Source organism: Ceratotherium simum, chromosome 29 (genome assembly GCF_057802395.1).
Source record: "Ceratotherium simum simum isolate JZ-2026a chromosome 29, ASM5780239v1, whole genome shotgun sequence".
NCBI lineage: Eukaryota > Metazoa > Chordata > Mammalia > Perissodactyla > Rhinocerotidae > Ceratotherium > Ceratotherium simum.
In genome coordinates this window covers 3808473-3836384 of record NC_141928.1, presented here as the reverse complement: position 1 = coordinate 3836384, position 27912 = coordinate 3808473, and the positions used below count along the sequence as shown (strand labels likewise).

The 27912-nt window shown below is 60.5% G+C and overlaps 1 protein-coding gene across 2 annotated transcripts in view; it reads right to left on the bottom strand.

Moving 5' to 3' along the window:
- VAV2 (vav guanine nucleotide exchange factor 2) overlaps positions 1 to 27912 on the bottom strand; it is a 192774-nt gene that overhangs the window by 16763 nt on the left and 148099 nt on the right. For both annotated transcript variants that reach the window (XM_087418837.1, XM_014782305.2), the window contains exons 6-19: positions 25980 to 26078; positions 23836 to 23904; positions 22667 to 22767; positions 15222 to 15321; positions 14148 to 14243; positions 13372 to 13440; positions 11691 to 11777; positions 9411 to 9496; positions 8485 to 8617; positions 5991 to 6100; positions 5052 to 5153; positions 4547 to 4635; positions 1694 to 1710; positions 834 to 855 (exon numbers count right to left, since the gene is read on the bottom strand). In XM_087418837.1, the coding sequence (XP_087274963.1) occupies positions 834 to 855; positions 1694 to 1710; positions 4547 to 4635; positions 5052 to 5153; positions 5991 to 6100; positions 8485 to 8617; positions 9411 to 9496; positions 11691 to 11777; positions 13372 to 13440; positions 14148 to 14243; positions 15222 to 15321; positions 22667 to 22767; positions 23836 to 23904; positions 25980 to 26078 (1180 nt within the window). The remainder of the gene's footprint in view (positions 1 to 833; positions 856 to 1693; positions 1711 to 4546; positions 4636 to 5051; positions 5154 to 5990; positions 6101 to 8484; positions 8618 to 9410; positions 9497 to 11690; positions 11778 to 13371; positions 13441 to 14147; positions 14244 to 15221; positions 15322 to 22666; positions 22768 to 23835; positions 23905 to 25979; positions 26079 to 27912) is intronic.

The following is a 27912-nucleotide window of genomic DNA, read 5'->3' as shown; positions in this document are numbered from 1 at the left end:
TAAACTGTTTCTGCGAGTGACAGATGCAGAGCATCAGTATGGAATAGTGACTTATTTTCAGCTGGCACTTCAGGGGTTTTTTTCCAAACACCTTTCAAATCTGTGGCAAGAGTCCGTCCTGCAGGAGGGGGTACCCTCACGTTAGAGAGGGGGACCAGGGGTCAGCGAGGCAGAGTGACGTGACAAGGCCACACAGCGGGTCTGGGGCAGCTCTGGGGCTGAAACGGGGGGTCCTGGCTGAGCCCCCACCAATCTGTAGGCCGCTCCTAGACAGAGCCCTGCGCTGACCCGGCCCAGCCCCCCATGGGCCACATCTGCCGGGCCTGGTTCCCAGTGCCAGTGTCCCAGTGGCAGGAGGGGGCTTTTCATTCCGATTTTTTCAGTATTAGGTTTGACTGTGTCCAGCATGGCCTGGACCGCCCCAAACAGGATGCTTTCGACTCTCAACATTTAAAAGCCATGCTCCTATCACACGACGCAAAGCAGGGGGAAACGACGAGATAGAGAATTGGCCAAGACGGCAGAGCATCTTGGTATCTACTCTGCTCGGGGGTCTCTGGGCTGCAGCTCAGGCTGCAAGGACCCTGACCCTCTGCAGCCTGGGCCCCGTCCCCCTGCCCGGCGCTGTGTCATTAGAGATTAGGAGGGCTCCTGGGGGAGGCGGCCGTGGAGGCAGGAGGGAGACGGGGCGAGAGGGCGGCACACACTCGGGGGGCCTGGAGTCGAGAACACTGGGCGAAGCTGGGTGGTCACTGCGGCCAGCTCCAGCTCGGCTCCCAGGGTGACCGCTCACAGGGACGGTAGCTGAGTGGGCCCGAGTCCCACAGACTCACCGGGTCCTGCTCCAGAGGCGTCCTGTGAGGGCAAGGACAGACGACAGTGATGAGGGAAGGCTGCCCAAGCATCGGACACTCCCCGCCCCCCGCGGCCAACAGAAGGGTCAAGGCAGGAAGCAGGGGGAGGAGAGGGACACGTCCTGGACTCCCACGGGCTCTGGTGACACTGTTTCCCCACTATTCTCACATATACCCTCCACCATAGCGCCCCTCCACAGCCCTGGGACATCCATCCCCTGCCCTCTCCCATCCCTTACCATTAACTCCCACCTCCTCCAGGAAGCCTGCCCTGACCACCCCAGCCCTGGGGCCTCCCTGCTCTGAGCCTGGGCTTTGTCATCTGTCTGGGACATGTCCTGCTGCACAAGACTAAATGCTGCATGTCTTCCCTCCTCCGAGAGGGCATCTTTGTACCCCATGCAGAGCCTAATAAGTGTCCTTTAAGTGCTGTTTAATTTGACCGGACCCCACAGCTGGGGGAGAGACATGACGTCCACACCCCACAAGTGAATTCAGGGACTCATCCCCAGGTCAGCTAAACAGAGGGCCCTAAGCCAAATCAGGATGGGGGGCAGGCGGGTGGGTGCATGTTGCAGAGCTGGGCACCCACAGCAGAGAGCAAGCCCTGTGCAAGCAGAACAGGTGGGCAGCGGGGCAGGGCCGCAGCTCTCAGGGCCCCTGGGAGGCCGTGCGTGGGGACCCATTTCTACTGATGCCCACGAAAGAAAACAAAGGCCCCTCGTGACCAGCAGTGGCTTGTGCCGGTGTGGCCCCAGGAGTGGGGAGAGCCAGGATGAGTGGGCACACAGGGCTGTGCGAGGTGCAGGGCAGCAGGAAGGGAAGTTTGGCACACTCACCAGGTCTGCAGGAGAACCTGAAAGGGAAGGACATCAGGCGTTAGAGGGCAAGCGGCCAGCACCGAGGACACGGACAGGAGTCGCTGGGCGCACTTAAGTGTGTGAGCCAGGCGAGCTTCAAGGCTGTTTCAGACATTGATTACGGACACGCATAGCTAGTGACTACAAAAGTCGCTCAATCACTTCTCATGGCAAATTCCGAGCTCTGGTTTTCGGGGGCACATGGGAGAATGCAGACTGCGTATCTGACCAGATGGCAAAGAGGTTTTCCCGTGTGGGCCACTCTGTTCCAATGGCGGCAGCTTCCTGGATCACTGGGCAGAACCCAGGCTCAAAGGGAAGATCTCCGCAATCGATTAGTAATGCCTGCCGTGGGCAAGTGACAAGAGGTGTCGGTAGGCATGCTACCTATTTGCCAGCATGCTCGTTTACAAAGACAGCACCTCAGTTTGTCAGATGGAAGGCAAATGTTCCGAAGATTCTGTCCACCTGCCCTGGGGTGACCCAGAGGGAGGACAGAGAGCCAAGCTGAACCCCAGTGATCTGACAAGCTGGGCTGCCACCTCACTGGACAAAGCAAGGATGACAGTGCCTAAGGTGTGTGGCTGATGTGACCTCAACACCATCTAACACTCAGAGTTGCAGACTGCTCTGGGCACACGTAAGCATCCAACAGGCCCTGCAGAGCAGAGGTGACAGGCTCAGCGAGCATGGGGCAGAGAGGGGCAGGCAGCCCACCCACTCCCACACAGAAGGCAGCAGCAGGCTTTGCCCTGCCGAGGGCTTCCCAGGGGAGAGGCTCTTTGGGAGCAGCTGGCGTCCCTCTGGGACAGCCTGGCCCCGGGGCAGCAAACAGTTAAGCTTGCCTTGGCCTGGGTGATTGGTGCAGCCCAGAGGTGGAGCTGACAATGGGGCTGCATGGGGTCCATGCCCAGAGAAGATAAGAGGCAAAGCAGCTCTTATCAGAAAGAAAGCAACTGGGAACTCTCCAGAGGAACATGGCCCAAAGGGACTGGGGCAGGACCAAGTGCCCAGCAGAGAGACAAGTAAGGGAACCACGCATGTGCCCTTGGGAGAACCACAGGCTCCTTAAAATAAAACCAGGTGCCCACTGAGGACTTCTAATGACATGGGGAGAAGGCTAACGATAACGTCGGCTTTCAAAAGATATGAAATTGCCTACCCGGAAGGTCCCAGTTATGTATGTTATGAAGATAACAGAAACAAACAGAGATGGGGGGCAGGCCATGCGTCTCCAGAAAAGAGAGGAGGCTGTGTGCTGTGCCTGGAGGCACGTGAGTTGTTTCTATCTCCTTTATTCCTCTCTACATTTTCCATTTTCCTCATTTTCCATGGGAAACGAGTATTTAATAATCAGGGGGAGAAAAACCAGGAAAAATATTTTTAAAAAAGAAAAACTGGAAGGAAATATACGAAAGCATCGCCCTTGGTTATTTCTTGATATATTTGTGGGTGATGTTTATTTTCTTCTTTATTTCATTTCTTTTCTTTCTCCAAGTTTTCAAAAGTAAGGGTATTACTTTTAGGATCAGAAAAAAAATGCCAGAAGAAATTAACTGTCCAGTCACCTGATGCGGGGGACAAGTGGCCACAAGAGGGCAGTATTGACGGGCAAAGCTGAAAACCCACACTCAGGCCGGCAGGCGCCCAGCAGTGTCTTCGAGCCCAGAGGCTGCTAGATCTTGGACACGGACACGGCTGCACCAGGCCCGTGGCTGGGACCAGGGGGTCTGGGCTGACCTGTCGGACCCTCCTCCGGTATCAGGGAGCTGGGCCAGCAGCCACAGTAAATGAGGAACTGACAAAACCCTCTATTCTGGGCAGTGGTGTCTCAGGGTGACAAGCAGGCCTGCCATGATTTTCTGTCTACCTGGAGCGAGTTGACCTCCTCTGAGAGCAGCTTCCCTGTGTGTGGACCACGTGTGACAGCATCGTCTCACGGGGATGTGGGAGGTCTGGGTCGCCCCCATGAAGCATGGGGAGCACAGCTGACGCTTGGCAGGTGCCCCAACCCCCAGGCTTGTGCTCCAGAATGAAGCCTCAGCACCCGTTCCCCACCGGACCCAGTGCTCGGCCAGCCCCTGCTGGGCGTCTCTGAAACCTTCCAGAATCGTCTCAGGCTTTTCGGCTGCCCATCCAGCTGCTCCAGCCTGGGCACTCCCCCAGATGCATCCCCCAAACCAAGACGTTTCAGAGAAGCCTCGGCAGCCCGGGTGCCAGCTGGGGGCACTCAAGTCCCTTCCCCTCCCTGAGCCTCAGGCTTCCCCACCTGATAAATGGGCACAGGGAGAAGGGCAGCCTTGTAAGTGCTGTGCTCTCACGTGCAGGCATGTGTGTGTGCGTGTGTGAACCATGTACTAACACGGCTGTAGCTAAGGAGCGCCAGGCCTCTCCGGATCCGGGAGAACCAGGGGCGAAGAATGATTATGGCTGTTTCTCTGATTGGAAACCTCCCTGCAACTGCCAAGAATGTTCTGTGCCCATTTTGGGGGTGGAGATTCTAGAAGTTTACAACTGGAATGGGCAGGGGAAGCAGAAGAGGCAGAGAAAGGCCCTCGAGTATCACGGTTAGGATGGAGGGCACTGGCATGGAATCCCCCACTGGCTGGGCCTCTTGATACCGTGTGACCCAGGGCAGGTGTCCTCTCCTCTCTGAGCCTTGGCTTCCTCATCTGGGCCCTGCCCTGTGGGGTCACCGCGGTAGGAAACGAGAATGTGCGCACGCGGCCAGGGCTGGGAGGGTGGAAAAGCGCAGCTGTGAGTGACGTGGGGTGCATCATGGGGCCTGAGGACCAGCCCCGAGGCTTACGTCTGGCAGACACAGGTACTCACTGATCTTGCAGGGAGGCGTCACCTCCAGACACTCCTTGTGCGCCCCGACGCCACACTTGGTGCACAGGTAACCCTGGTAGAAGGTGCCCCTGTGCCGGGGAGGGCAGGAGTGAGGCGGACGCTGGGCCGGCTCCTCACACTCCGCAGCCGTGGGCAGGGCCCAAGGACAACCACCCGCCTCGCCGTCTGCCCCACGCGGCATCCACCCCTCAAAGCCCTGGGCCCCCAGGACCCCCGCCCTAATGTGCAGCCTGGTTGCCCACTCTCCCCTCAGACCGGCCCACCTCGCTCCACTGTCCTGCACAGCGGGCCCTGGGCACCCAGAGGGACAACCACCTCCCTCCTTGGGAACACCCGAGGGCCCCGTTGGGTTTGACGCTGTGGGATCTTCCCCGGGCCCCTCGGGGCCCAGCACGGTGCTGGCCTGTGGGGCGGTCAGCGGTGATGGGGACAGCGGGCAGACGCCTCACTAGGTGGGTGGGGACCGGGCCAGGAGGCACCTCACCTGAGGAACATCCTGCAGGCTTTGCAGTTGGTGGTCTTGTCGAACGTGTACATCTGGAAGCTGTGGTGGTTGGCGTTGGCCTTGTCGGGCCTGATGTTCGACCTGACGGGAGAGAGAGAGGGAGCCGGTGGTGCAAAGGCTGGGTGGAATGGTCCGTGACAAAGAAAGCAGGGCAAGATGTTAACGGTGGAATCCAAGGGTGTCTGCCAGAACATTCTTTCAACTTTGATGAATACTCAAAAACTTTCATGAAAGAACACTGGGGAGAAAATTACAGCGCCTGGAAACTAAGGGGCAGACATGGCAAAGCCTCGGGGCCTGCTGCTTGGCCGTCATCTATTCCGACGAGTCTCGGGCGTGATCCTATTTGATTCTGCCAACAACCCCATAACCTGGGCCCTCCTCTCTTCTCCATTTCACCAGGAGGAAGAGGCAGGGAGGTGGGCGCACCTGCCCGGAGGCCCCCAGCCCCGACTGCAGAGCCCACGTGCAGAAGACCCTGCCACACTGGCCCCAAGGTCTGAGGGGTCTGGGGACCCCACTGATCACTTTTCTCTGTTGGACATGTTGGGGTGCCCCTAGATTTAATGGAAAAACAGCTCTACGGCTTTCACAAACAGGTGACACTCCACCAGCCTGTAAGACCCTGAGGATCTGGCCACGCTGCTCGGCCAGTCCGGTGAGCAAGGTGCAGCCTCAGGGGCACTGGATGGTGGAGCCGCCCAGTGGACAAGCAGTGGACGGGCTGTGGCAGAGGGAGGGCCCTCTTGCCCCAAGAAGATTAAACAGCTAGGATGCCACCAAGTTGGGGCTGGCGTCCCGGGGGTGGCAGAGCCTGTCTCAGTGTCTGGACATTCGAACCACCCCTCGTCTGAGAGGGGCCCCGGACAGAATGCCCCTGGGACATCCAACCCCAGACTGCCTCCCCCTCGAACTCACATGGCCATCTCAAACTGCTCCATCCACTTCCTCTTCATGTCTTCCGTCTTGCAGAAGAACTGGAAGCCCTGCTTTCCTTGCAGGTGAATTAGATAGAAGCCGTAGGACCACTGCGGGAGGAGACGGGGCGCTTGCCACTGGCACCGCTTCAGGCACACGGACACGTGTACACACACACTCATACCTGTACCTGCATGTGCACACGTGTGTGTGCATGTTCGTGTGTGCACAGTGCACTCGTGCCTGCGTGTGCACACGTGTGTGCATGTATACAGTGCACTCGCCTGTGCCTGCGTGTGCACACGTGTATGCGTGTGCGTCTGTGCATGTGGCTATGTCTGTGCATGTGTACAGTGCACTCATGCTTGCATGTGCACACATGTGTGCATGTGTGTATAACTGTGTGCATGCGTACAGTGCACTCACCTGTGCCTGTGTATGCACACATGTAGGTGTGTATGTATGCATGTCCGTGTGCACGCCCTTCTAATAAGATGTCTTGGGACTCCACCTCCCACCTCCTCCCAGGTGCACCCGGAACTGAACTCTCCTGGTTCAGCAGGGCCGTCTCTATTGATCATGCTGGGTCCCCAGGGAGCCCGTGTTCAGGAACCCGCCAGGGCCCTTCCATGATGCCAGCCCACCCACTTTCACTTCCTAAATGTGATGCTAAAAAAACTCACTGCTCTGAAGTAAAACAACAAAAAAAAAAAAAAAAGGAAAAAACACAGGGAAAACCAAGGGCTCAAGGAGCCTGCAGCAAAGCCGCCCCCAGCTGCCCATCCCCGCGGCCACCCACCAGGCCAGCCATCTCGCCGGGCTTTCAAAGGGGCCCAGGAAGAAGAGTGTGGAAAGTCTGAGTCCATCTGTGTTAGAAAAGATGGGGGGAAAAGGAAGGGAGGGAGGGAGGGAGGGAGGGGCGAGGAAAGAGGGAGAGACAGAGAGAGGGAGGGAGGGAGAGACGGAGGAGAGAGATGGAGGGAGGGAGGGAAGGAAGAAGGCAGGAAGGGAGGAGAGAGGAAGGGAAGGAAGGAGAGAAGGAAGAAGGGAGAGATGGAAAGGACAAAAAAAGAGGGGGATGACACAGAGTGAGGGTAGACAAGCCCCCTTTAAAGAAGAGGAGTGGATTGGGGGACAGAGAAGTGGGGCCTTCACTTCACACCCTCCTGTAACATGTCATTGTCATAATTAAGACACTGGAGGGGACAGAGGAAGAAGAAAGCCATGAGCCTGGGCTGCTCCGGCCCACCAGGACCCCAACTCCAGCTCAGGAAGGAAGTGCAGCCTCGGGCCCTGAGGGAAGGAATGAGTGAGAATGAGGGCGCCAGGTGCTTACCATTTTCCCGTGAGACTAGGAAGCATGAGGAGAGGAAAGGAAAAGGGAAGACGCGGTCACTAAGAGACTCGGCCCAGCCCTGCAGTGGGGACGGCAGCCTGGGACACTGACCACTGCCAAGAGCTCTGGGACATGGCAACCAGAGGGAAGGTGCCAGGGGCTGGGATGTGGGGACTGCCTGGGGAGAGGCCTCAGTCACCAGCTCTGGGGCCCCAGTGGCTTGTTCCAGACATCAGGGTTGGGTGGGTCACCCTGTAGCTCTCCCGGGTGGTACCTGCATTCTACACTGCAGGCTCTGAGGTCCGGGGTCTGGGAGTTTTAGCTCCTGGCTCAGGGTTGCACACAGTAAGTGCTTGAGTACTGGGTGCAGAAACCTCTGCCAAATCAGGACTGAGCCAGAGGGTAAGGCAGCCTCATCCCAGTAGCTGTGGCCCCCTCCCAGCACTCATGGCCCTGCCCTCAGCAGTCATGGCCCCGCCCCAGGCAGTCATGGCCCCGCCCCTGGCAGTCATGGCTCCGCCTCTGGCAGACATGGCCCCGCCCCTGGCAGACATGGCCCCACCCCCTGCAGTCATGACCCCACCCTGGCAGTCATGGTCCAAGCCCCCACAGTCATGGCCCTGCCCCCAGCAGTCCTGGGCCCACTCCAGCAGACATGGCCCTGTCCCCAGCAGCTACAGCCCGCTGGCTGGACATCCGAGTCTGACAAGCCACAGGAGGCCCACCCAGAGCCCTCTTCCAAAGTGGGCAGGGGTGGGGAGGGGCAGGACGGCCTGCTTGCTGCAGGGGGCAATGTGGGCTGGAGTCCAGCAGCCAAGTGTAAGGCCCACCCCACTCATCTCCTCCATGGGGAGCTGTGAACCCCATCGTGCCACCTCCGGGAAGGTTCAAAGACAAGGGCCAAGGCAGAGCTGGGCCCGGCCCGGAGCGGGCGTGCCCTCGGCAGAATCTCAGTGACAAGAGGCTGGCTGAGAAGGGAGGCCCCGTCCCCACTGTGGAGTGTTGGATGCCTGGCCCCCCCAGCTGGCCTGCTCAGGGTCAGCACTGACTTCCACCCGGTTCACCTTTTCCCAAGGCCACCCACGACTCGCCCCTCCATGGAGGTCACACCTGCCCCCTGCCTGGTGTGGCCCAGCCCCAGAAGGCCCCGCGTCCCACCTTCTTGACATCCTTGTTGTTCATGGGGTCGTCGGTCATCTTGTGGAAGAGAAGCTCGATGATCTCCTTCAGCTCATAGCTGTAGCCCCTCCTCTTGCAGACGATGACCACCTTGTCAAACAGGAACAAGTACCTGGCCCGACAGCGCGGCCAGGGGCCCGTCAGCACGGCCAGCGCCCCGTGCTCCGAGTCCACGCCGTGTGCCCGGGTGGGCGGCAGGAGGGCTGCAGCCCTAGCCCTCTGCCTGGCTCACCCGCTAACTCTGACCCCTCGGCCAGGTTGGCCAGGTCTTGGCTGCTCTGATACAACTCCTCCAGGAAGCCCTCCTCGGCCGCCCCCCACGGCCTGGGGCATGCGCGGGCTCTTCCACCCCCACGCTGACCCTGCTCACAGCACTGGCCCCGACGGTCACTGCCTGTTTACATGTCCACGCTCCTCTAGACTGAGAGCCCCATGAGGGCAGGACTCGCATCTGCTGTGACCCAGCCACGGCCCCAGACCTCGCACACAGTAGGTACACGTGGAGGACTGAACAAGCAGGGACGGAGCCAGGTCGTCTGGAGCCTTCCGTGGGACCAGCTCCAGCATTCCCTCATAGTCATCCAGCAAAGGGCTCACGCGGCCACTCTGTCCCAGCTCCCGGGAGCCTGTGAGCTTGCAGGCCGGGGCCTCTGGCTGCCCCCAGCTGACCCAGTGCCGGCCACGGGCAGGGCACCCCCACGGGCGTGGCGGCCGCTGGCTGATGTGGCTGCCGGGCGCTCTCGCCGGGAAGGAAGGAAGCAATGAAAGCAGAACCACACAAAGCCGAGTGGGCAGGCAGCTCTTTCCACAGGAAAAGCTGTTTCCAGAGCGGCTTGCGAGCGGGGTGCCCGGCCCGGAGTGCCTGACCGTGATGACGCCACCCCGCCCGCAGCCGTGCTGCTCACCTATCTTGTTTGGTGTGGTTGACTATGGACCGGACCTTCAGCTCCCCGTCGATCTTTGGCCTCCCAAATTCCTCCAGTTTCACTTGCTGGGAAAGAAGGGAGGCCGTGAGCCCCGGGCCAGAGCAGTGCGCCCATTTCCCCAGCACCTGCATCGTGAGAAGGCCAGGTGGGCACGCGCCCAAGGGGGACTTTTCCCACAGAAACCAAAGGCAGGAACAAAATGACATGAACCCAGTGGTTCCTGGCTGGTGCTCAGAACTGGGCGGGGGGGCTGCCCCAGAGGCCCCTGTCCTGGCCCCCCGCCCGCCGAGGACTCCCTCCAGCTCCGCAGGAACAAAGAGCCATTGATGGGGTGGGTCAGTCAACAGGCCGCTACTGTGTGGAGCCCGGAGCAGGGACCTGGCTCAACCTCGAGAAACCAAATTACAGAGAACAGACAGCGCTGATCAGATGGAGGGCGGGCAGGGCGCGGGGAGCCTGCCACGTTCATCTTCCACAGGAAGAGGCTTCCGGTCAAATCCCCTCTCCGGTTGGCTGAGATTTCATTTTCGTTTTCCGTTTGGGTTGTAGATCTGCTCTGCTTTGATTCACAAGGCGCGTCTCTTGACGCGTCCCCACATGGTTTTTAAAGACGGGTCTACGCAGACAGGAGGAGGATGCTCCCAAAAGTTCACAGGCCGTGCTCCTGGCGCCATGGTGGACGGCTCTCGGCATCTTCTTCCGAGTTTTCTGAATTTTCCAGAAGCTGCTGGGGCAAGACTAGGAGTGTAGCTTTGGTGTCACACACCGCAGAAGGAGATGAGCGCCCCGCGTAGCCACTGGCCTCCGTGCTCCCTGTCTCATCCCTAAAGTGCAGAACAAAAGCAGCGCCCCCTCCTGCAGCTGCTGGGGGTCAGAAAGCCACAGCGCCGAGCGGGCGCCTGGCCTGCAGGAACGCTCCAAGCCTGCTCACCCCTCTTTTATTTCTGTTATTTAACGATCAAGTATCACTCATACGTAAAAACTTAAAAAAAAAAGTCTTTCTTCGTGTTGCCACAGTCCCGCCTGCTCATTGCACAGCATTTAGAAATATCGAGGGTAACGAGGGGAAACCTCAGCCACTGGGCCCGCCAGGTGCTACCGCCCCGGCTCATGGTCTGGGGCATAGCCATCCTTAACCTCCTCTGCACTCAGGCGTTTGTATTTTTTCTAAAAAAAGAAAGAAAAATGGGGTCGTATCATAACGCCATTTGGCGGCTTCTTTTTACTTTACTTGACGGCACCTCATGAGCGTTTTCCAGCCGTGTGTTTGTAGAGGGAGGGAGTCCTCTTTGGGCTCTTCCGATGCTGGGGGTGAGCAATGGGCATCCGGGGGCGTCCTTTGCAAAAGCTTCCATGTTGATTTGCCCTTGACAGAGGCTCACCCGGACCCTGCCAAATCCAGGGTCCAGGGAGTGAAAATGTTTGCGCGTAAACCAGTGGTTCTCACCCGGGGGCGACTCTGCACCCAGGGGACAGTGGGCGAGGTCTGGAGACGTATCTGGTTGTCATCACTGGGCCTCCCAAGGATGGGGGTGCTACTGGCATCTAGTGGGCAGAGACCAGGGATGCTGCTCACATCCTACAAGGAACGGGACAGACCCCACAACAAACAATGATCTGGCCCCAAACGTCAGCAGTGCCCAGGTGGAGAAGCCCTGGTCTGAACATTCGGCAGCTCCGAGAGAAGCTGGTACTGGCTGTCATGGGTGGGGAATTGTCTGCCTCCTGGGATGGCCCATCTCCTCTCCCCGCAGGACATGGTGGCTCACCCACAGCCCCAAGGCTGAGCCTCTGCCAGACCGAGGGGAGGGTCCTGTGAGGTGTCAGCCTGCCTGATGGAAGCCAAGGGGGGGGGGAGAACCCAAGGGCAGCTCCTGGGCAGGGCGACCAAACCCTCTCCACTGTGCCTCCCGGGGACAGCAGAGATGAGGGTGGGCCAGGGGTCCACAGACCAGACACAGCCTCATGCCCCGCCGGGAGCCACGCCCTCCTCTTGGACCCAAGAGAGTCCTGGGTCCAGTCCCTGAGGTTCTTCCCTCAGGCCCTGCCCCATAGCAAGTGGCCGCCTTCGTGCGCAGGGCACTCGGGTTGGCAGAAGTGCGCAGAGCAGCCTGGCTACACCGGCTTCTACCACCCAGGCAGACGGGGTGTGTGTTCACCCTCGGTTTATTCCATATTGAGATTGTGAAAGCAATTTTTGACAATATGTCTATATGGTCATAATTAATCTTCACTCTTTGGAGAGTCAGCCACACTCACCAAGTTTTCTATAGAACTCTGAAATTCGCTGATTTTCTTCAGGGTCTCTTTGTCCCGTTTAACCTCGTTTATGTACATCGCCAAGTCCTTGAAAACAACAGGGGGGCTTGTTAGCAGGCACGACCCCCACCCCCGTCCGCCCAGAGCCCCCATCTTCAAAGCACCTTCCACATCCGCCAGAGGTGGCCAGCCCTCAACATGACACGGGGGCGAAAGGTGTCACCCCCACTTGACAGATGAGGAAAAGAAGGCAGGAAAGGTAAAACCAACCCCAAACTGTACCCCATGGGGGGTCTAGAACCCCAAACTCCTGCCTCCTGGAATAACTTCTTTGTACCCCGTCACGATCCCCGCTTGGTCAGAGGAAAAACAGCCATCTACAGCCGGACCAGCCCACTCCTTACTCTCGGGACGTGGGCACCCACAGGTGCCGCCTCCCGTGGAGCCTCCGCAGAACCTGGGCGACCCTCCCCATCCCCACTGCAGAATGAGGACGACCCCACATCTAGCCTGGGCCATCACACACTGCAGCCTCCTGCTGGCCACCAGGGGGCAGTGCCCGCTGCAATCCAGAGGGCAGAGCAGCTGGCCAGGCACCCAGCGCCCCTGAGAGCCCCGGGACCCAAGCCTCCTCTGGGGGACGCACGCAGGCGGCACTGACCCGTCCACCAGGAGGACAGGCTGCCTTGGGTGGAATCCCCGAGCCAGGCCAAGGTGGGAGCCGGTTCCAGCCTCCCCTCCAGCACCTCCCGCCCGTTCCTACAAGGAGCCCACCAGCCAGCAGAACCAGAGACCCCAGGGCAGCCGCGTTACCAGACGGCCCTCGTGAACTGCCCAACCACCGTGGCCCCGGTGGTACAGGCCACAGGGTGCCCGCCCGACCTGGAGGAAAGGCTCTCAGCACAGACTGCCGAGCAGTAGGGGGACGGAACCCAGAGGGGGGCAATCCTCCCGGGAAACGTCAGCTTGCAAAGACTGAGGACACGCAGGATGCAGCCAGGTGATAGGCAGGGGATCAGTCTGAGCCAACACTCAGAGATGGAAAAGGACGCAGCAGGTTCAGGGGCCTGGGAGGGGCCAAGCTCACCTGGAATTGGGGGCATTCATGGCAAGCACCTGTGGGGGCCTGTGTGCCAGGGCAATGAGCCCATGCCTGACTTGGGGGCAGTGGGGAGCCACAGGAGGTTTTTGAGCAGGGGAGTGATGTGAGCCAAGCTCTCCTTCCGGGGCTTATCTGCACAACGGGCTTCCACGGACACGGGGAGGAAGTGAGAGGAGGTGTGGTGGGCAGGGTGGGCATTTCAGAGGCAGAGACCATAGGACTGGACAGTGGGCAGCCCGGGGCTGGATGGCCCAGAACCTGGGAAACTGAGGCCAGGGCCTGGGAACCAAGGACGGCCCGGCAGACGGTCAGGAAAGCAGGAGGAAGGCCCAGGGCAGTCACTGTGGGCCAGGCGAGGTTACAGATGGGGACGCTTGGGGCAAGTATCTGGCCTGCAGCCCCTCCACCGCCCCTCTGCCCTTGGGTGGGTCTCACCCACCACCCCGCCCTGCTCTGCCTCTTGCTTCGCAGGAAAATCTGTCTACGGTCACAGCGCCCAATTCCAGTCAAAGAACGCAGGCTTGGTGCGTTAAGCCCCAGGCTGGCCCCGTCTCTCCCCGCCTCAGCTTACCCACCCACCTGCATGGCTTCCAGCGCCTCTTTGAGCTGCTGCCTTTCGGGCCGGTCGGTGGAATGGCTCAGAAGTTCCTGGAGGGGTGAGAGGGGAGTCATGGGTCACCGTACGGAGGCCCCGGCCTCTGCCCTCGCCCTCACCCTGTGTGCACAGAGCGAGGCCCTTGGGACAAAGCCCCCATCCACTGGCCCAGGCTTTGGCTCAGCCGCCCAACTCCAGCAGACAGACAGCGAGCCCTCACCCAGGCGACACACCACTTCGAGGTAGGGGTGTCCCCAGATCTTGCGGATAATGGGAGGGATGTTAAAGCAGCACAAAGCCGGTGCTGAGCTGACAGGTGGCCTGCTGATTCACTCGAGCCACGCACAGCACCTCGCAGAGACCACTGTCGCTCCCCAGGTCTGTCTCCAGAAGGACTTCCCATTTCCATTTCTACCCTGGCTACCAGGAAGCTCAGAGGCTGGGGACGTGATCAGCCACAGGAGCTCTTATTCCTGGTCTGAAGACACTCTTTTGTCTCTTTCAGTTTTCTGCTCTCTTACCGATTTTAATCATGCTTTTCCTTTGTATATTTACTGTGATAAACGTTCCCAATGTATACATACTGAGTGGTTCCTGATGCACGTTGTGCAGTTTTTATGTGCTAAGCACGGACTGCCTTAATTTGTTTGCTTGTTTCTATCTCAACCTGGCCGTCTGTGGGCCCCAGCCTCCCACACCCTCGGAGGCTGCCAGGCCCTCCCCCAGCTTGGGCGGCGGCGATGGACAGAGCGGGTCTCACCTTCAGGAGGAGGTGGTATTTGAGCACCCTCTGCATGGGGACCACCAGCAGGTCTTGCAGCTTAAACTTCCCATCTTGGACCTTCAGCGTGCATTCCTGGGGCATCAGGGGAGCAGCAAGTCGATAAAGAGCATCCTTTCCCAGGGACACTGGACCCCAGCACTCCCATCCCCAGGCCTGGGGAGGGGGCAGACCTAAGCCCTGAACTGGGGCCTAGGTGTCCGGTCCTTCTCTGGCCCGGCTCCCAGAACCGGGCAGTGTCTCCCAAAAGCCCTCCCCAAACCATATGTGTGCAGAGGGGTGGGCTTCACAGCAGACAGGCAGGGGGCCTGCCGCCTCTCACAGCCTCAGGGGTCTGCAGTGGCCACTAGAGGACTGGTACCTGAGTGACCCCTGGCCTCGCACCTGTCAGGCCTGCCCAGAGACCCTCGGGGCAGCCAGCTGAGGAATCAAGGGCTCCCCACTGGTTGCTAGACACACGGGGGCATCATGTGTCTCCAAGGGATGCACCCCCAAGCATTGCTGGAGCAAACGGACCCTGCACCAGGGGTCACTCTGAAAGAGTTTCACCCGCCAAGCACGATGTGGGAACCCCAGCCTCTGGGAGCAGCCCACTGCCCCCGACGAGGGGGACGAGGAGAGGGGCCTGGAGAGGGGCTTGCATGAGAAACTCGACAAGTGCCAGAGACCAGCCCTGGGCCTGGGGAGACAACGGGTGAAGGGTAGGGGGGGCCTCACGGCTCCCACAAACGTCCAGGGTCTTGGGGTCCACACGGGCCAAGGTCAGAAGTCAGTCATGGGCCTTCGCTGAGCTGGATCTGGTCCCAGGGTCCTGCCTCAACCACCCCCAGGGGACTGGGGCTGTGTTCCTGCCTGGGACAGTGACCTCCACCTGCCCACTCCGCACCCAACAAAATGCAAAGGAAGAAGAAATCATCTGCTAAAAACATCTACGAAAAAGTCACATCACTGCCCCGCCTCCACCTTCCCACAAAATGGGCAAGCGGGAGGCAGCGAGCTGCAACCTCGGAGCGGGCCAGAGACGGGTGGGGGCCGGCCAGGAAGCCTCCTTACCTCGACTTTTTGTCTGAAGTCCTCCCGGCTGGCGAGGAGCTGGTTCAGCGTGTTCTGAGCATGCTCCATGTGGCTGCAGTATTCCCCGTAGATCAGGAGCCTGGACGGTGCACATACACACACACACACACACTCGCAGGCTTAGTAAGACGCCGCGGCTGCCGCGAGCCTGTCTGCTCTTCCCGGCGGCCGCAAGCGCACGACGAGGGGGTCTCTTCCTGTCACAGCCCCACACGCGCTAACATGCTGCACGGTTTTCTTCTTTCTGTGTGGCTGCTGTCTCCCCCTTCCCAAAATCCTGGCAGCCTGGGAAGGAGGGGCACCCCTGCTCTCCCCAAACCCAAGGAGGTGCCCTTCTGTGGTTCTGTTTCAGGTCAGGACCGAGTTTGGGGATGCATTTCTCATCCCCCATCCCGTCCCTAAAAAGGGCCAAAGCCAGAGAGGAGGGAAGCCCCTCATCTCCCCAGGGCTGGGGGACCTGGGAAGGTCACACGCCTGCCCACAGCCCATCCTGGCTCTGTGCTCGCCCTGGGGTGGTGGCGCCTGCACTTAGGTTTTCGGATGTGGGGACCCCGGGGGTCAGCGCTTGTTGCTTCCACATGGCACCGACGCCCTCTGCCTGGATTCTCAGGGCAAGGTGATGTCAGCCCGAGTGCCCTGCTCCTCACCTGGGAGCTGCACGTGGCCATGTGGGCCTCGGGGTGCAGAGAGGAGCCACAAATCCAGGGAAGATGCTCGGGGCGTAGGAGCTTCCTAACCCAGCCCTGCCTGCCCGCCCCCTCCACCTGCCCATCGCATCCCCTCTCCCATCAGCCATTCTGATCCTCACCCCAGAGCCTCACGCTGCTCTCTCGCACCCAACACCCTCTGCTGTGTCCTCCGCTGGGCCCACGGCCGGCCCCCAGGGCTGACGTCTCCACAGACCAGAGCCCTGGACACTCTCAGGGCCTTGGGTTACTAGCCTGAAACTTCATCTTTGAAAACCTTGTCACCCACCTACAGAGTAGGCCCCTGGAGGAGAAGGACCACACAGGTGATGATGGCTATGACAAGGATGATGGTGACAGCCACCACCCATGGGGGCCACTGCTGCCAGTGCTCCACGCACAGCGTCCTGACCCCTTCACCCACTCATAAGGGCGAGAGTGATCAGCCCCACTCTTCAGGCCGGAACTGAGGCCTCAATGAGCTTGCCAAGAGTCACCAGCTAGTAAGAGGTGATGGCATGGCCTGGCCACGGTCACAACTTCATCGGGAAGCTGGGCCCTGTCCACGGCGTTCCAGCCTGGCTCCGGGAAGCTCAGGGCAATCTCTGGGAGCAGGTCATGACCTCAGGGCCGTTCCTCTGTCCATCGTGGACACTGTCTCACCCCAGCCCCTGGCGAGGCTCACTGGCTCGACTCTTGAGGATGCTGGCACTCGGGAAGAGGGGTCCTGGTCTTCGGGACTCCCAGGCTCTCGCTGTAGGGCCCAAAGGGCCACGTGACCACGGCTGGGGTGGACATGGACATCGGGAGCCCCGGCTCTCCATCTGAGCCCCAGGGCAGGTCTCCCCTCTCCCAGGCACCAGGGGTTTGGGACAGATGAGACCCACATTCCGCCCAACTCTGGAGTTCCAGGGTCCTGAGAACAAACCAGCACGCTCGGGACGTATTTTCGACACAGAGACGATGTCTCAGAGCAGCCCGAGTCAGGCACAGACGACATTTCTCAAAGCATCTCCCAGCTCCTGACAGGTGTCCAGCACGTGCTGTTCTCGTGCGTGGTCGGAGGCTCCGGGGCCTGCACGCCTGGCCTAGCCACTAGCACGTTCCCAGGCTGTCCCGGGAACTCTCTCCAGCCCCAGCCCGCAGGGAAGCTTCCGGCATCGGGAGGCTGGGATCCTCCGGCTCCGTGCAAGACTCTGATCTAGTCCTGACTCGCACAGAAGCTCGCCTTCCGGCCACTGTAAATGCCCCACGGCCACGGCGCACGTCTACAGCCTAGTGCCGTGGCACACTGCCCAGGAGCCATTCTGCATGAGAGCCTGAGCCCTGGATTCCACTTACATGAATCTGTTATTAAATTGAGAATTTTAATTAAAAAGCTGATTAAAACCCACCATCTCTGGAAGCAATTGGGGACCGGAGACTCAGGGGTTTCTGTGTAAGCTGTAAGGGAGACGACCTGGCCCCGTGACGGCCCAGCCCCTCAGTGAGGGAAGTCTGTGGGTGGTAAGAGCGCTGACTGCAGCCCGGCAGAAACCCCCCAAGTCCCAGGTCGCAGAGGCCCCTGCCTCCTGCTCTCTCTCAGCGGCCCCGGCCCGTGCTCTGTAGACCGCTCCTAGGCGCCCGGTGCCCCGCAGCTCTGGAGCGGGCTGAGCCAGCCTTGTGGGCCCCCCTTAACTTCTGCACGCCCCTGGCTCATCTAAGCCTGAGGTTTTGGCAGACAAAGTGTGCGGAGAGTGGGTCCCGACCCTGCTTTCCTCACAGCACACCCCACCGGACCCCACACATCAGCCATAGCATGGCGGCACTGGCAGCCTTCTCCACCCGACAAACTTCTACTCATCCCTCAAAACCCTGCCCCATCATTTCCTGCTCTGCGTTCCAGCGGGGCCAGACAGAAAAGCAAGGAGACATGTCAGGGAGCCGCAGGGTAGACGCCTGTCCAAAGTGGGTGGAGTCCACAAAGGGCAGCCCTGGGTCCCCCCATCCCACGTGGAGTGAGGGACGGGCCTCACTCCTCCCCATGTCTCAGTGTCCATGACCACAAGCCCCTGCCTGGACGTGGGACTTTCTTTTCATCTGTAAAAGGACGGGGGTGGAGTGTAACCACAGCCATTTATAGCAAGTGGGAGAGCCATCGTGGGGCAGAGAGAAAAGCTTTATTAAAGACCTAAAGGGGGCCGGGGCCCCAGACACATCCACACCTGAGCTCAGCCTATCCTCCCAACACCCACTTTCAGCACAGGGGCCCTGAGGCTCAGAGAGGTGACAGGACTCTAAGGTCACCCAGTGAGTGAGCGGCAGGGCCAGACTCCAGAGCGAATCCACATGGCTCCCAACCCAGTCTGGGAGGCCTCGGCCGGCCTCTTCTGAGTCCCAGGACACTCCTTTCACCCCCGCCCAACTGCACAGAGAGGGCAGCGGCTGCACAGCCCCCACGCCGCTGACCCGTGGGCAGCCTGAGACGGGAGGAGAAGTGCACAGGGACTCGGCTGACCAGCCAGAGTTGCCCTGTCCTGGGCTGGACAGTGACCCCAAACGCACGTCCAGCCGGAACCCCAGACAGTGACCATATTTGGAAATAAGGTCTTTGCAGGTGTAATTACAGTGAGGGTCGAGATGAGATCATGCCGGATTAAGGGGGCCCTAAATCCAATGGGCATGACTTCATAAGACAGGAAAGTACACAGACACACAGGGGAGAAGCCACGTGAGGACGGAGCAGAGGCCGGAGGGACATGGCCCGGCAGCTGGCAGAGGCGGGAAGGACGCCCAGAGTCTCCTGGGGGGGCACGGCCCTGTGACACCTCGATTTCAGCACAATGGGACCAATTTTGGATTCTGGCCTCCAGAACTGAAAGAGCAAATTTCTATTGTTTAAAGCTGCCAAATTCACAGTACTTTGTTAGGGCGGCCCCAGGACACTCCTCCAGACCCCGGCACCCTCCATCCAGGCCGCAGCACTTCTGAGCACTGCCCACGCCAGGCAGGGTGGCCGTGGAGGCCCGTGGGGCCCGGTGTGCCTTTTCCTCGAAAATCCAGAGAAACCGACAGTGAGTTCTAAGCCTACCAGAGGAAGCTGGTTAAGGAAGGGGAAGTTTACAGGCCTTATTCTAACCACAAACATCTATCACTGTTGAGAAAAATGATCCAAACCTTTGCAATAAGGCACCTCAGCCACAAAGGACTTCAGGGGTCAGGGTCTGACCGGAGCCCTGGATGCCCAGCCGGCCTCGGCCACTGCGGCCCGGGGGCTGTCTCCTCCACCCCGCATGAGACCGTTCAGGGGCACGTGATCTCTGTCGCGCTGGAGACGCAACACAGAGCTCACAGTGTCCTCGGAATGGGCATCAACCGTCTGTGTCTAACGTGGCTGCCTCATCCCCACCGTCCTGCCCCGCCAACTCGCACGCCACCGTCTAGCACCGTCCTCGGGACGAGCTTCACCGTCCTCCGCCTCCCTCGCAGTGAGCTGGTAGATATTTGACGCAAGCTCAGTATGTGTTTGAACCAGGGTTATGTTATCTAACTCCCTGACCTCTGACTCCACAGAAGGAAGTGTCCACACACCCAAGAGAAACTCCTCTGATCTGCCCATTTCCTCCCTGGGTCACTTCCGTCTCCAGTCCGCAGAACGCCCAACGCTCACAGTGCCCAGGGACAGGGCCAGAGCAGGTCCCAGGATGCAGGCAGGGTGCCCAGGTGTTCACCGAGGACACAGGAACAAGCTGGGACCACGGCCGAGTGGCCACCCCTCTCCTGCCTTCAGTTTCCCCATCTGGGAAAGGAGGGTTAGACGGAGTGGGGGAGGGGGGAGGTCTGGCCGGCTCAGAGGGTCCCAGGGCAGCCCTGCCGGGCGAGGCGGCCAAGTACACCCTTGGGGGGTTCCAGGAGCTTGCATACAGGAGGGCTCTCTCCGTGCAGGCTTGGCCCCGATCACCCACTCTCAGGCTCTGAGAATAAAAGGCGTCCCTGAGACCCCGGACCAGTGAACGGAAATCCAGCCGGAGGGCAGCGTCAGCCACCTAACATTCTGAGCTGCCAGAAGCCACCGAGCACCAAAGCGCTCACCTGTCTCAGAGCCTTTCTGCCGAAAGGCTCTCAGACACCCCACGGGGTCCTGGGGGAGGGCGGCAACCGGCCTTTAATCGTATTCTGATCCACGTCCCTCCTAAAAGCACTGTGCAAGCTCCACAGAGAGTCCCCGCTAAAAGCTAGTCCTCCCACCTTCCCTCTGGGCCACCAACTCCGAGGCTGGTTCCCTTTGTAGCCCTTCTGCCCCACGTCCATCCAGCCCGACCCACTGACCCCCTAGAAGTCAGGCTCCAGGCCCAACTTGGCCAGCCCTCGCTATCGATAAAAACAATGTAGCTTTATGTTTCATCTACATCTGTAAAATGCAAACCTTTCCCAAGGCCCAGCTCCTTCTGTGTGGGAGATGTCCCCTTCAGGGCCACATGGCAAGGCTAAGAAGAGCATCTGCCTTGCCTGAGGACCAAGGCCACATTAATGGAAGTAGAACCTCCAAAAACAGGGAGGTGATTGTCCTCTGCCATTTGGCACTGGTCATACCACACTTGGATACTACTCCATCCTTCACCAGCCAGGTCATTGGCTCGCCTGGCACGCTGGCTCACAGGCAGGCGGGGGGCAAACCTTGCTGGGAGCAGGAGGTGGGTTAGAGAGCTGGCCTGAGCCCCTGCCCCGTCCGCATCCCCTCCCCTGGGGCCGGCCAGCGGGCTCACACCCACTGGTGCCTAGAGAAATCTCGTCTGCTGTCCTGGCTCCTTTGCCACCTGGACACAGGCACTGCCTGCCCCCTCATGGCTCCCAGGAGCCCCCCAACCCATGGCCCCTTAGAAAGCAGGCTCAGGATCCTGTCCACTTGGGAGGGGAGACAGGGTCTTGCCAGGAGCTACAGGGCACACGAGGGAAGCACCTTCAGGTGCTCCCAGGGGAAGGTGCCCGAGAATCCAGCCCTGGGATGGGCTGTCAGTCACCTGGCGGGCGAGGCGGAGGACCCTCCTGCAGAGGAGAGCGAGATGGACCCGAGTCCCAACCAGCCCCGTGGGGCCTTCTACAGCTCCCAGGACCCCCATTAGACCCTGCAGAGTAAACCTGGGAATCAGTATATCTAACTAGCTCCCAGGTGGCTCTGACGAGCAGCCAAGTGGAGGAACCATTAAGATAGAAACTTCAGGATCCTTCTCCAAAGACTACGAGGGACAGAAAGCAAGGCACCATCTCCCGATGGATCTCTCGAGGTTTCAGTGGCTGAGAACACCACCTCCTGGGCCTCCCGCGTGCCCGGCGTCCTGCAGAGCCTTTCACGTTTTCTTGTTTCGTCCTTGTCACCAGCCCGTTTTAAAGAACCCGCTGTCAAGGCTCAATGGTCAGAAGCAGGGGCCCGACATCTCCACGAGGACGGCAGAGCCATCCTGACAGCTGCCCCCTCAGAAGTTTCCAGAATCTCAACCCTCCCCCTGCTGGGCTCCAGCAGGACATGCCGGAGAACAGAAGGCTGCCTCCACGCCCCTCCATCAATGGGCTACAGAGGAGCTTGAAGCAAAGAATCAAAGAGGTTCACAGGGGCCTCGCAACAGCAATGTAATTAAAATGAAGAAAAGGTCCCAGCACTGGTTCCTCAGTGGGTGGTCACTCTCCTCCATCGACGGTTTATCCCGGACGAGACACCTGGGCAGTCGTTGCAGCCATGCTAACGGGCATGACTACACCGGGCGTCCTTCTGGGGTATGGAGGCCGGCGCCGTCTCTGCGTCAGACTCAGCCTCACCCCCGGGTGTGATCCATGGAAGGGCCTCCGCGGATTCCCACCAGGAGCATCTACACTTCTTGGGCTTCGTGGACACTTGCCCCGAAGCCGCAGAGACTCGGATGAGACCACGCAACAGTCGGGGGAGCCAGGACTCTGCGCTTCTTGGCCCCAGAGCCACCATCTCCCCACGTCTGGCGCTGGGGCTGGTTGATGCCAGGACAGCCAAGCACCCATGCCCGCAGCTGCCACCATGCCCCTCCCCTGCCCGTCCACCCAGGTCCGGGCCCCTCTACCCGCCTGGCTACTGCAGCCCTTCGCTGGGTATGGACACACGTAGTGGCACAGGCCTGGCCTCAGTTTACCCTCACAGCACTGAGTGGCACAGATGCCATCCTTGTCCCTAACTGAGAGATACAGAACTCAAGGCCCAGTGTCACGCACAGGCAAGGGAGCAGGGAAGTGGCCTCGGCCCTGGGGCCCCGGGGGCTGGGCTCTCAGCCACGTCCTCCTGAAGCCCCTGAAGCCCCTCGCTCAGACCTCTGCGGGCGGGTTTGTGTTCTGTGTTTCAGCAGCAGCAGCTGCCACATGCCACCTCCCCACGCAGGCAACGAGCTTCAGGGGACAGACTCCCCCAGCTGCCCGATTCCCCTGGGGCCTGGCACTACAGGAGCCCCATGATGGCACAGACGTCCTTCAGCCACCAAGACCCCAGGAACAGAGGCGGAGGGATATGCCTCCTCTCATCCAGGCCGTCTTGGGCTGTGACGGCGGGGAGGGTGGGCAGCTTTCTCAGGTTACAAGTGAGGACAGGGGTCCAGAGGGGTGCAGCCACCTGCCTCGGGCACCACACGGTGAGAGATTCCCACTTGGGTACACTCACCCCGCCAGCTCTGCCCCGTCCCCAGTGTGGAACCAGAGAGGCCCCGGACAGGGAGGGGCCGGCGAGGCAAATCTGCCACTCACCTTTCCTTGAAGTCAAGGAAGACTTTGGCCAGAGTGCTGCCCCCCACCATCATGGACACGTCGATGGCCCTCAGGAAACTGTGGTGCACCTTAATTAGGTCCTGGGAGGAAAAACAATTCGCACGTGAACAGGCTACGAGGAGAGAAGGGTGGACATGCTCGTCAATTGCACTTTTTCAGATCTTTTGTTCACAAGAGAGGCCCGGGTACTAGGTGTGCGTTCCCCCATGAATGCCAGGGTGTAATTCAGCTAGAAGGTGCCACGGGACGGGCACACGAGGAGACCTGAGCACACTGAAGTCCCGAGGGGAGCCGTCCACAGCCCGCACCAGCCCGCGTGTGGTGCAGAGGGGCTCTCGACGGCAGCCTGGGGTCACGGCCCCGAGAAACGGAGTCTCCATCACAGATCCAGGGCCTCGGCCCTGGGGAAGTGTCTTTTCCCACATTTCAGAGCAGATGGGCACCGGCAGGCAGCAACGCGGGGCTCCTGTTCTGACCGTGGTTAGCTGTGCTGAACACCGCTCACGGCAGGGTCAACTGCGGATCAGGGGCTCAGAGAGCGAGAACCTCCCGAGTCCGGGTCAGCGCCAACCACAGGGTGACCAGTGCCCACCCCTCGAGCTAACGAGGGGCTGACAGAGATGGGTGGGAGCTGAGCGGAAGGGCAGGAGCTGGCGTTCCCGGAGGAAGCTTACCCACACCCAGCTTCTGGAGACTCAGGCCAACCAGCCCCTGCTCTGCCGACCACATCCAGGTGAGCCTGCCCACAGGGACAATGTCCACGTTCAGACATCCACAGAGCAGGGGAAGGGCTCTGCTCAGAGGGGCGGAGGGGACACATTTCTCTCCGGCTGCTGAGGAAACCCTCACACCTCTTCCAGGGCGTGTGATTCTGAGCCACACCCACTAGCACAGACAGCGGGCAACAAAAGCTCCCAGAAACCGCATCCTCCCGTCTCCTAAGACCCAAGTCGCCGGAGAGAAGAGCAGGCTGCTCTCCTCTCCCATCTCTCAGCCATAAAAACACCCTTCAGCCAGGAACAGCAGTGCAACAGCAGGGACACGGCTCTCCAGGACCCCTGGGGACAGTCGAGTTGGAGCCCGCCTGATGTCCAAGCAGGTCAGGAACCAGAGGCTGCGTGCGGTGAGCTGGGGGCTGGGACCCTTACCTCCAGGTTGATGAAGACAGCCACCATGTCCGCGGGGCTCAGTACCAACCTCAGGGGAGCCATGTAGTTCTGGAAGAGAGAGGCCCATTGCTCCCATCTCGGCCTGGAGGGTGCCAGCCACCTTTGAGGGAGCGGCTCCGACAACCTCGCCAAGGTCAAGGGTCCACGGACAGGGGCTCCCTGCAGGGCAGCTATGCCAGCCTGGCACACGGCAGGTGCTCAATGCTTATAGGAGAATGCATGCATTCAGGGGAGATCTGGGCTCCGACCCGCAGGGCGAGTACAGAGCAGGAATTTGCGAGGCCAGGCGGGATGGGGCCTGAGTATCCATCAATGCAAGTGCCCACACCTGCTGCACAGGCCACGTTCCGTGGACTGGACTTCAACCTTGCAGCAACCTGGGTGGGCGCTGCCATCGCTGTTTGAGACATTTAGGAAACTGAGGCCCAGGAGGGGAGAGGCAGCACCCAAGGGTATGGTGACAGGGCCAGAATTCCCACCTACCATTCAATTGCTGAGCCTGTAGCCTTGAGTATGCCCCGAAACCTGCCTCCAAAGAGACGCCCTCCCACTCACGAGCACCACATGGCGGGGAGTGGTTTTGCCACTCAGATGAGATGCACTCATGGGAAACTGTCAGCTCCTGCCCCAGGGGCCCCTGCAGGGAAGGGCCCACCACCCTCCTCTCCCTGCCCTTCGTCCCCGTGGGATCCGGGCCCCTGGACCTGCACAGAGCAGGAGACAACTGTCCAAATGAACGAGCACTGATGGCCAATGGGTGCGGCCAAGTGGGTTTCCCTGTGCCGGAGGACAGGCCGGCACTGGCCCGTGACTCGGTGTCCTCACCTGTGACACGGGGATAGCAACAGCTACCTGGAGTGGCTAGGGGAGGATTATGAAGGCGATTATCCCCGGAAGTGCTCAGCACACCGTGTGCCCTGGCCGAGCACACGCCCCACTCCACCCCCGGTGCACTGCGCCTGAGGACCGCAGCAGCTGCCCCCGAAGGCCATGTGCCAGGGCAGAGACGGCCCACAGCAGCCCTCTGGTCTTCTGCAATGGGATGTGGGCTGCATGGAGGAAATGGGGATGCCTGCAGGGCCCTGGAAGGAGCTGACCGGGGGCCGGGACTCGCAGGAGGGGGGGCCCGCTGGGGAGGGGGAGGCGGGACTGCGAGGGCCAAGGTGCGCAGCTGGGACGGGGCCTGGCGTGTTTACAGAAGGGCCAGTGGTGGGTGGGGCTGAAGGGTGGGCACATGGGGCTGGCAGGGGGGAGGAGGGGAGACATCAGTCAGAGGCTGGGCCGGACCTGGGGCCAAGGGGCATCGCGGGACTCCCGGCTGGAGGCTCCACGGTGCCCTGAACAGTGAGGGCCCCACTTAGGTGTCCCCATCGTGGCCACACGTGGCCCTACACTGCAAACAAAGAATAGTCAGAAAGGTTCTATCCTAAAACAACGCTGGTTTTTTCACCCCAGTCAGCAGTGGCAGTTGGCAATGAGGAGGCCCACGTGACAGGGAAGTGCCATGGAGCCGGTGTCCACGGGAGGCCAGAGCAGGGCGGGGGCAGGAGAAGGCCCATCCATGGTCCTGTAGGAGCTTGGCAGACAGCGGCAAGAGAGGACTGGGCCATGCAGGGGAGCAGAGGGTCTGCCATGGGGGCTCCGGAGGCTCACCTCATTGGGCCCAACTACACCCCAGGTGCAGGCCACTCACAGCCACCTACGGGCCGTACTGCTGTTACCCCAGCTTACAGAGCGGGAGCTGAGAGCAGAGAGTGCCCTAGGTGCGAAGGCATACACAAGGAGCTCAGCCCAGTGCACTGAGGAGCAGAAGCCATGATGACGCCCAGCTTAGGCTGGAAGGGCCACAGAGACAAGCTCAGGATGGTCCAGGGCCCACGCTGAGGCCGGGGGTGGGAGGTGGGACCTGGGTGGCGGCTGACGCGGAGAGCAGCCTGGGTCCACCCACCGCTCGAGTGGGGCGGAGCAGGAGAGGGCTGCAGAGGAAAGGTGAGGGCAACCTCCTTTTCGGCGGGAGTGCCGGATGGCAAAGCCGAGAGGGCCCCTGAGTGCCCCCTCCCGTCCCCACTGCCGAGCCCCTGCCTGGTGACAGCACCCCCAGGGGGCCAGGGGCCCACGCCCACCTTCTCGATGTCCTCCAGGGTCCGGTAGTACTTGGCCTCGGTCTCCTGAATCTCCAGCAAGCAGCAATTCCTCTTGTCATCCTCAGTCATGCCCATTTTCTAGAGGAAGACACGAGACGCTAGCCAGGACCCTGCGAGCCCAGTGCCTGCTGAGCGCCTGCCCAGGCTCGGCCGTGGGGGTGCCGAGCGTGAATGGTGGGGCTGACGGGAGGCAGGAAGGGGACCCAAGCCCTTTCCCTCCCTTTTGCAGATGAGGAAACTGAGGCACGGGGAGGGGATGTGGCGTGAACCTCAGAACTGGTGACAGCTTAGAGCAAGGCAGGGAGGCTTCTAGAATCCAGGCTCCTGCTGCCCTATTCTGAAGCTCAGTCTCCACCAGAGCGGGATAAGGCCCTCAGAAGACACGCCCTCCAGCATATACAGCATGTGTGACATGCGTGAAGAGCCTACTGTGTGCAGAGACAGGCTCTGACCAGCTGCCTGAGGATCCACGTCTGCCAGCTGAGTGGTTGTCCCAGCATCAGCCAGTTAGGGCCTCAGAGAAGACGCCAATTCCCCATAGGGCGGGACCTTCCGAGTGTCCACTGGCCTCCAACCAGGGTCCTGAGATAGTGACCCTCTGGCAACGGTCACTTGAGAACAGGCCTGTGTGGCAGGGCCTGCTGCCCACCTCCAGGGGACTGTAGCCAAGGGCAGGACTGACCCAGGATGTGGCCGCAGGAGCCGGAGAAGAGGCAGCTGTGGATCTTCCAGACGCTCTCCCTCAGCTCTTTTAGGCTGAGCGAGCCACATCTGCCTGCAAGTAAGGCTCTGGAGAACGGTGTGGGCACACGTGACGTGCCATTGGGACTCCTACCTGCCCTAACGCCATCCTCCTCCTCCAGGAAGTGCCCAGGGCCCCGCTTGAGTCTGCCTGGGCTGCAGCTCTCCAGGGCAACAGGCCAAGCGGGCACATCCCCCACAGGCCGGGGCGGCCAGCCGCCAGGGTCAGGCAGCAGGCCCCCCAAGTCTGCTTCCCGAGCCCAACGCCCTGTTCAGCCTGGGGGCTGCACAGTTACTCTTGGGGCTTCATGGGGACACTGAGGGTCTATGATCCCCCTAGAACTGTGGCCTGAGACCTCCTGGAAAGGTGGAGGAAGGTGGTGCTGGCTGAACTTCCCCCGGGCTCCCTCCACCTGCCACTTACCTGCATGTATCTAATCTGAAAGCATGCAGGAATAAATAACAGAAAGGACCAATTAGCAGTGTCGGCTCATTACTCAAGCTGTGCTTGGGGAAGGCAGGGACGCATCCACATTTAGCCAACAGCCCGAGATCACAGCTCCCCACCCGCCCACGTGTCAGCCTGGCTGGGTGGGGAGGGACAGCACCGGGACCGAGCACGTGGCCAGAGTCTTCCCCACGTCTGGGCTCTGACCGTGGCAGCTGCCATCCTCTGGCTGCATCTTCCTTTGGAAAAGTCACCAACCAGATACGATAGAGGAGGAAATAAAACCAGCTGTTTTATCTTAGAGGACCTGGCGGGAGGCAGGAGGCCCACCTTGCCTGGATGGACAGGACAGCTCATGAGCACCAGCACAGAGCAAGCATCAGGACGCTGAACTGAGCAGGGCAGGTGGGACACCGGCTTGTCCCCAGGACACGGGCAAGCATCTCCCCCCAGCCCACGCTGGTCCTGCAAACAGCCCCAGGTCCTACAAGTATGTGCACTTCAGGACCAGGGACAGCAGCGGGCTCTGGTGAGGGCCCACTCTAGGGCCCCTGCAGGCCAGGCACAGATGGGGGTCTCTCCGGAACTTGTATGGGGCGGGGGATCCTCCAGATAACTGCACAGGCCACTGCACCCACATGCTCTCACTTTAATCACAAGACACCACACTCCCAAAGGGCTTGGAGAGTGAGGGGGCCCCAATCTCAGCTCACTGCCAAATGC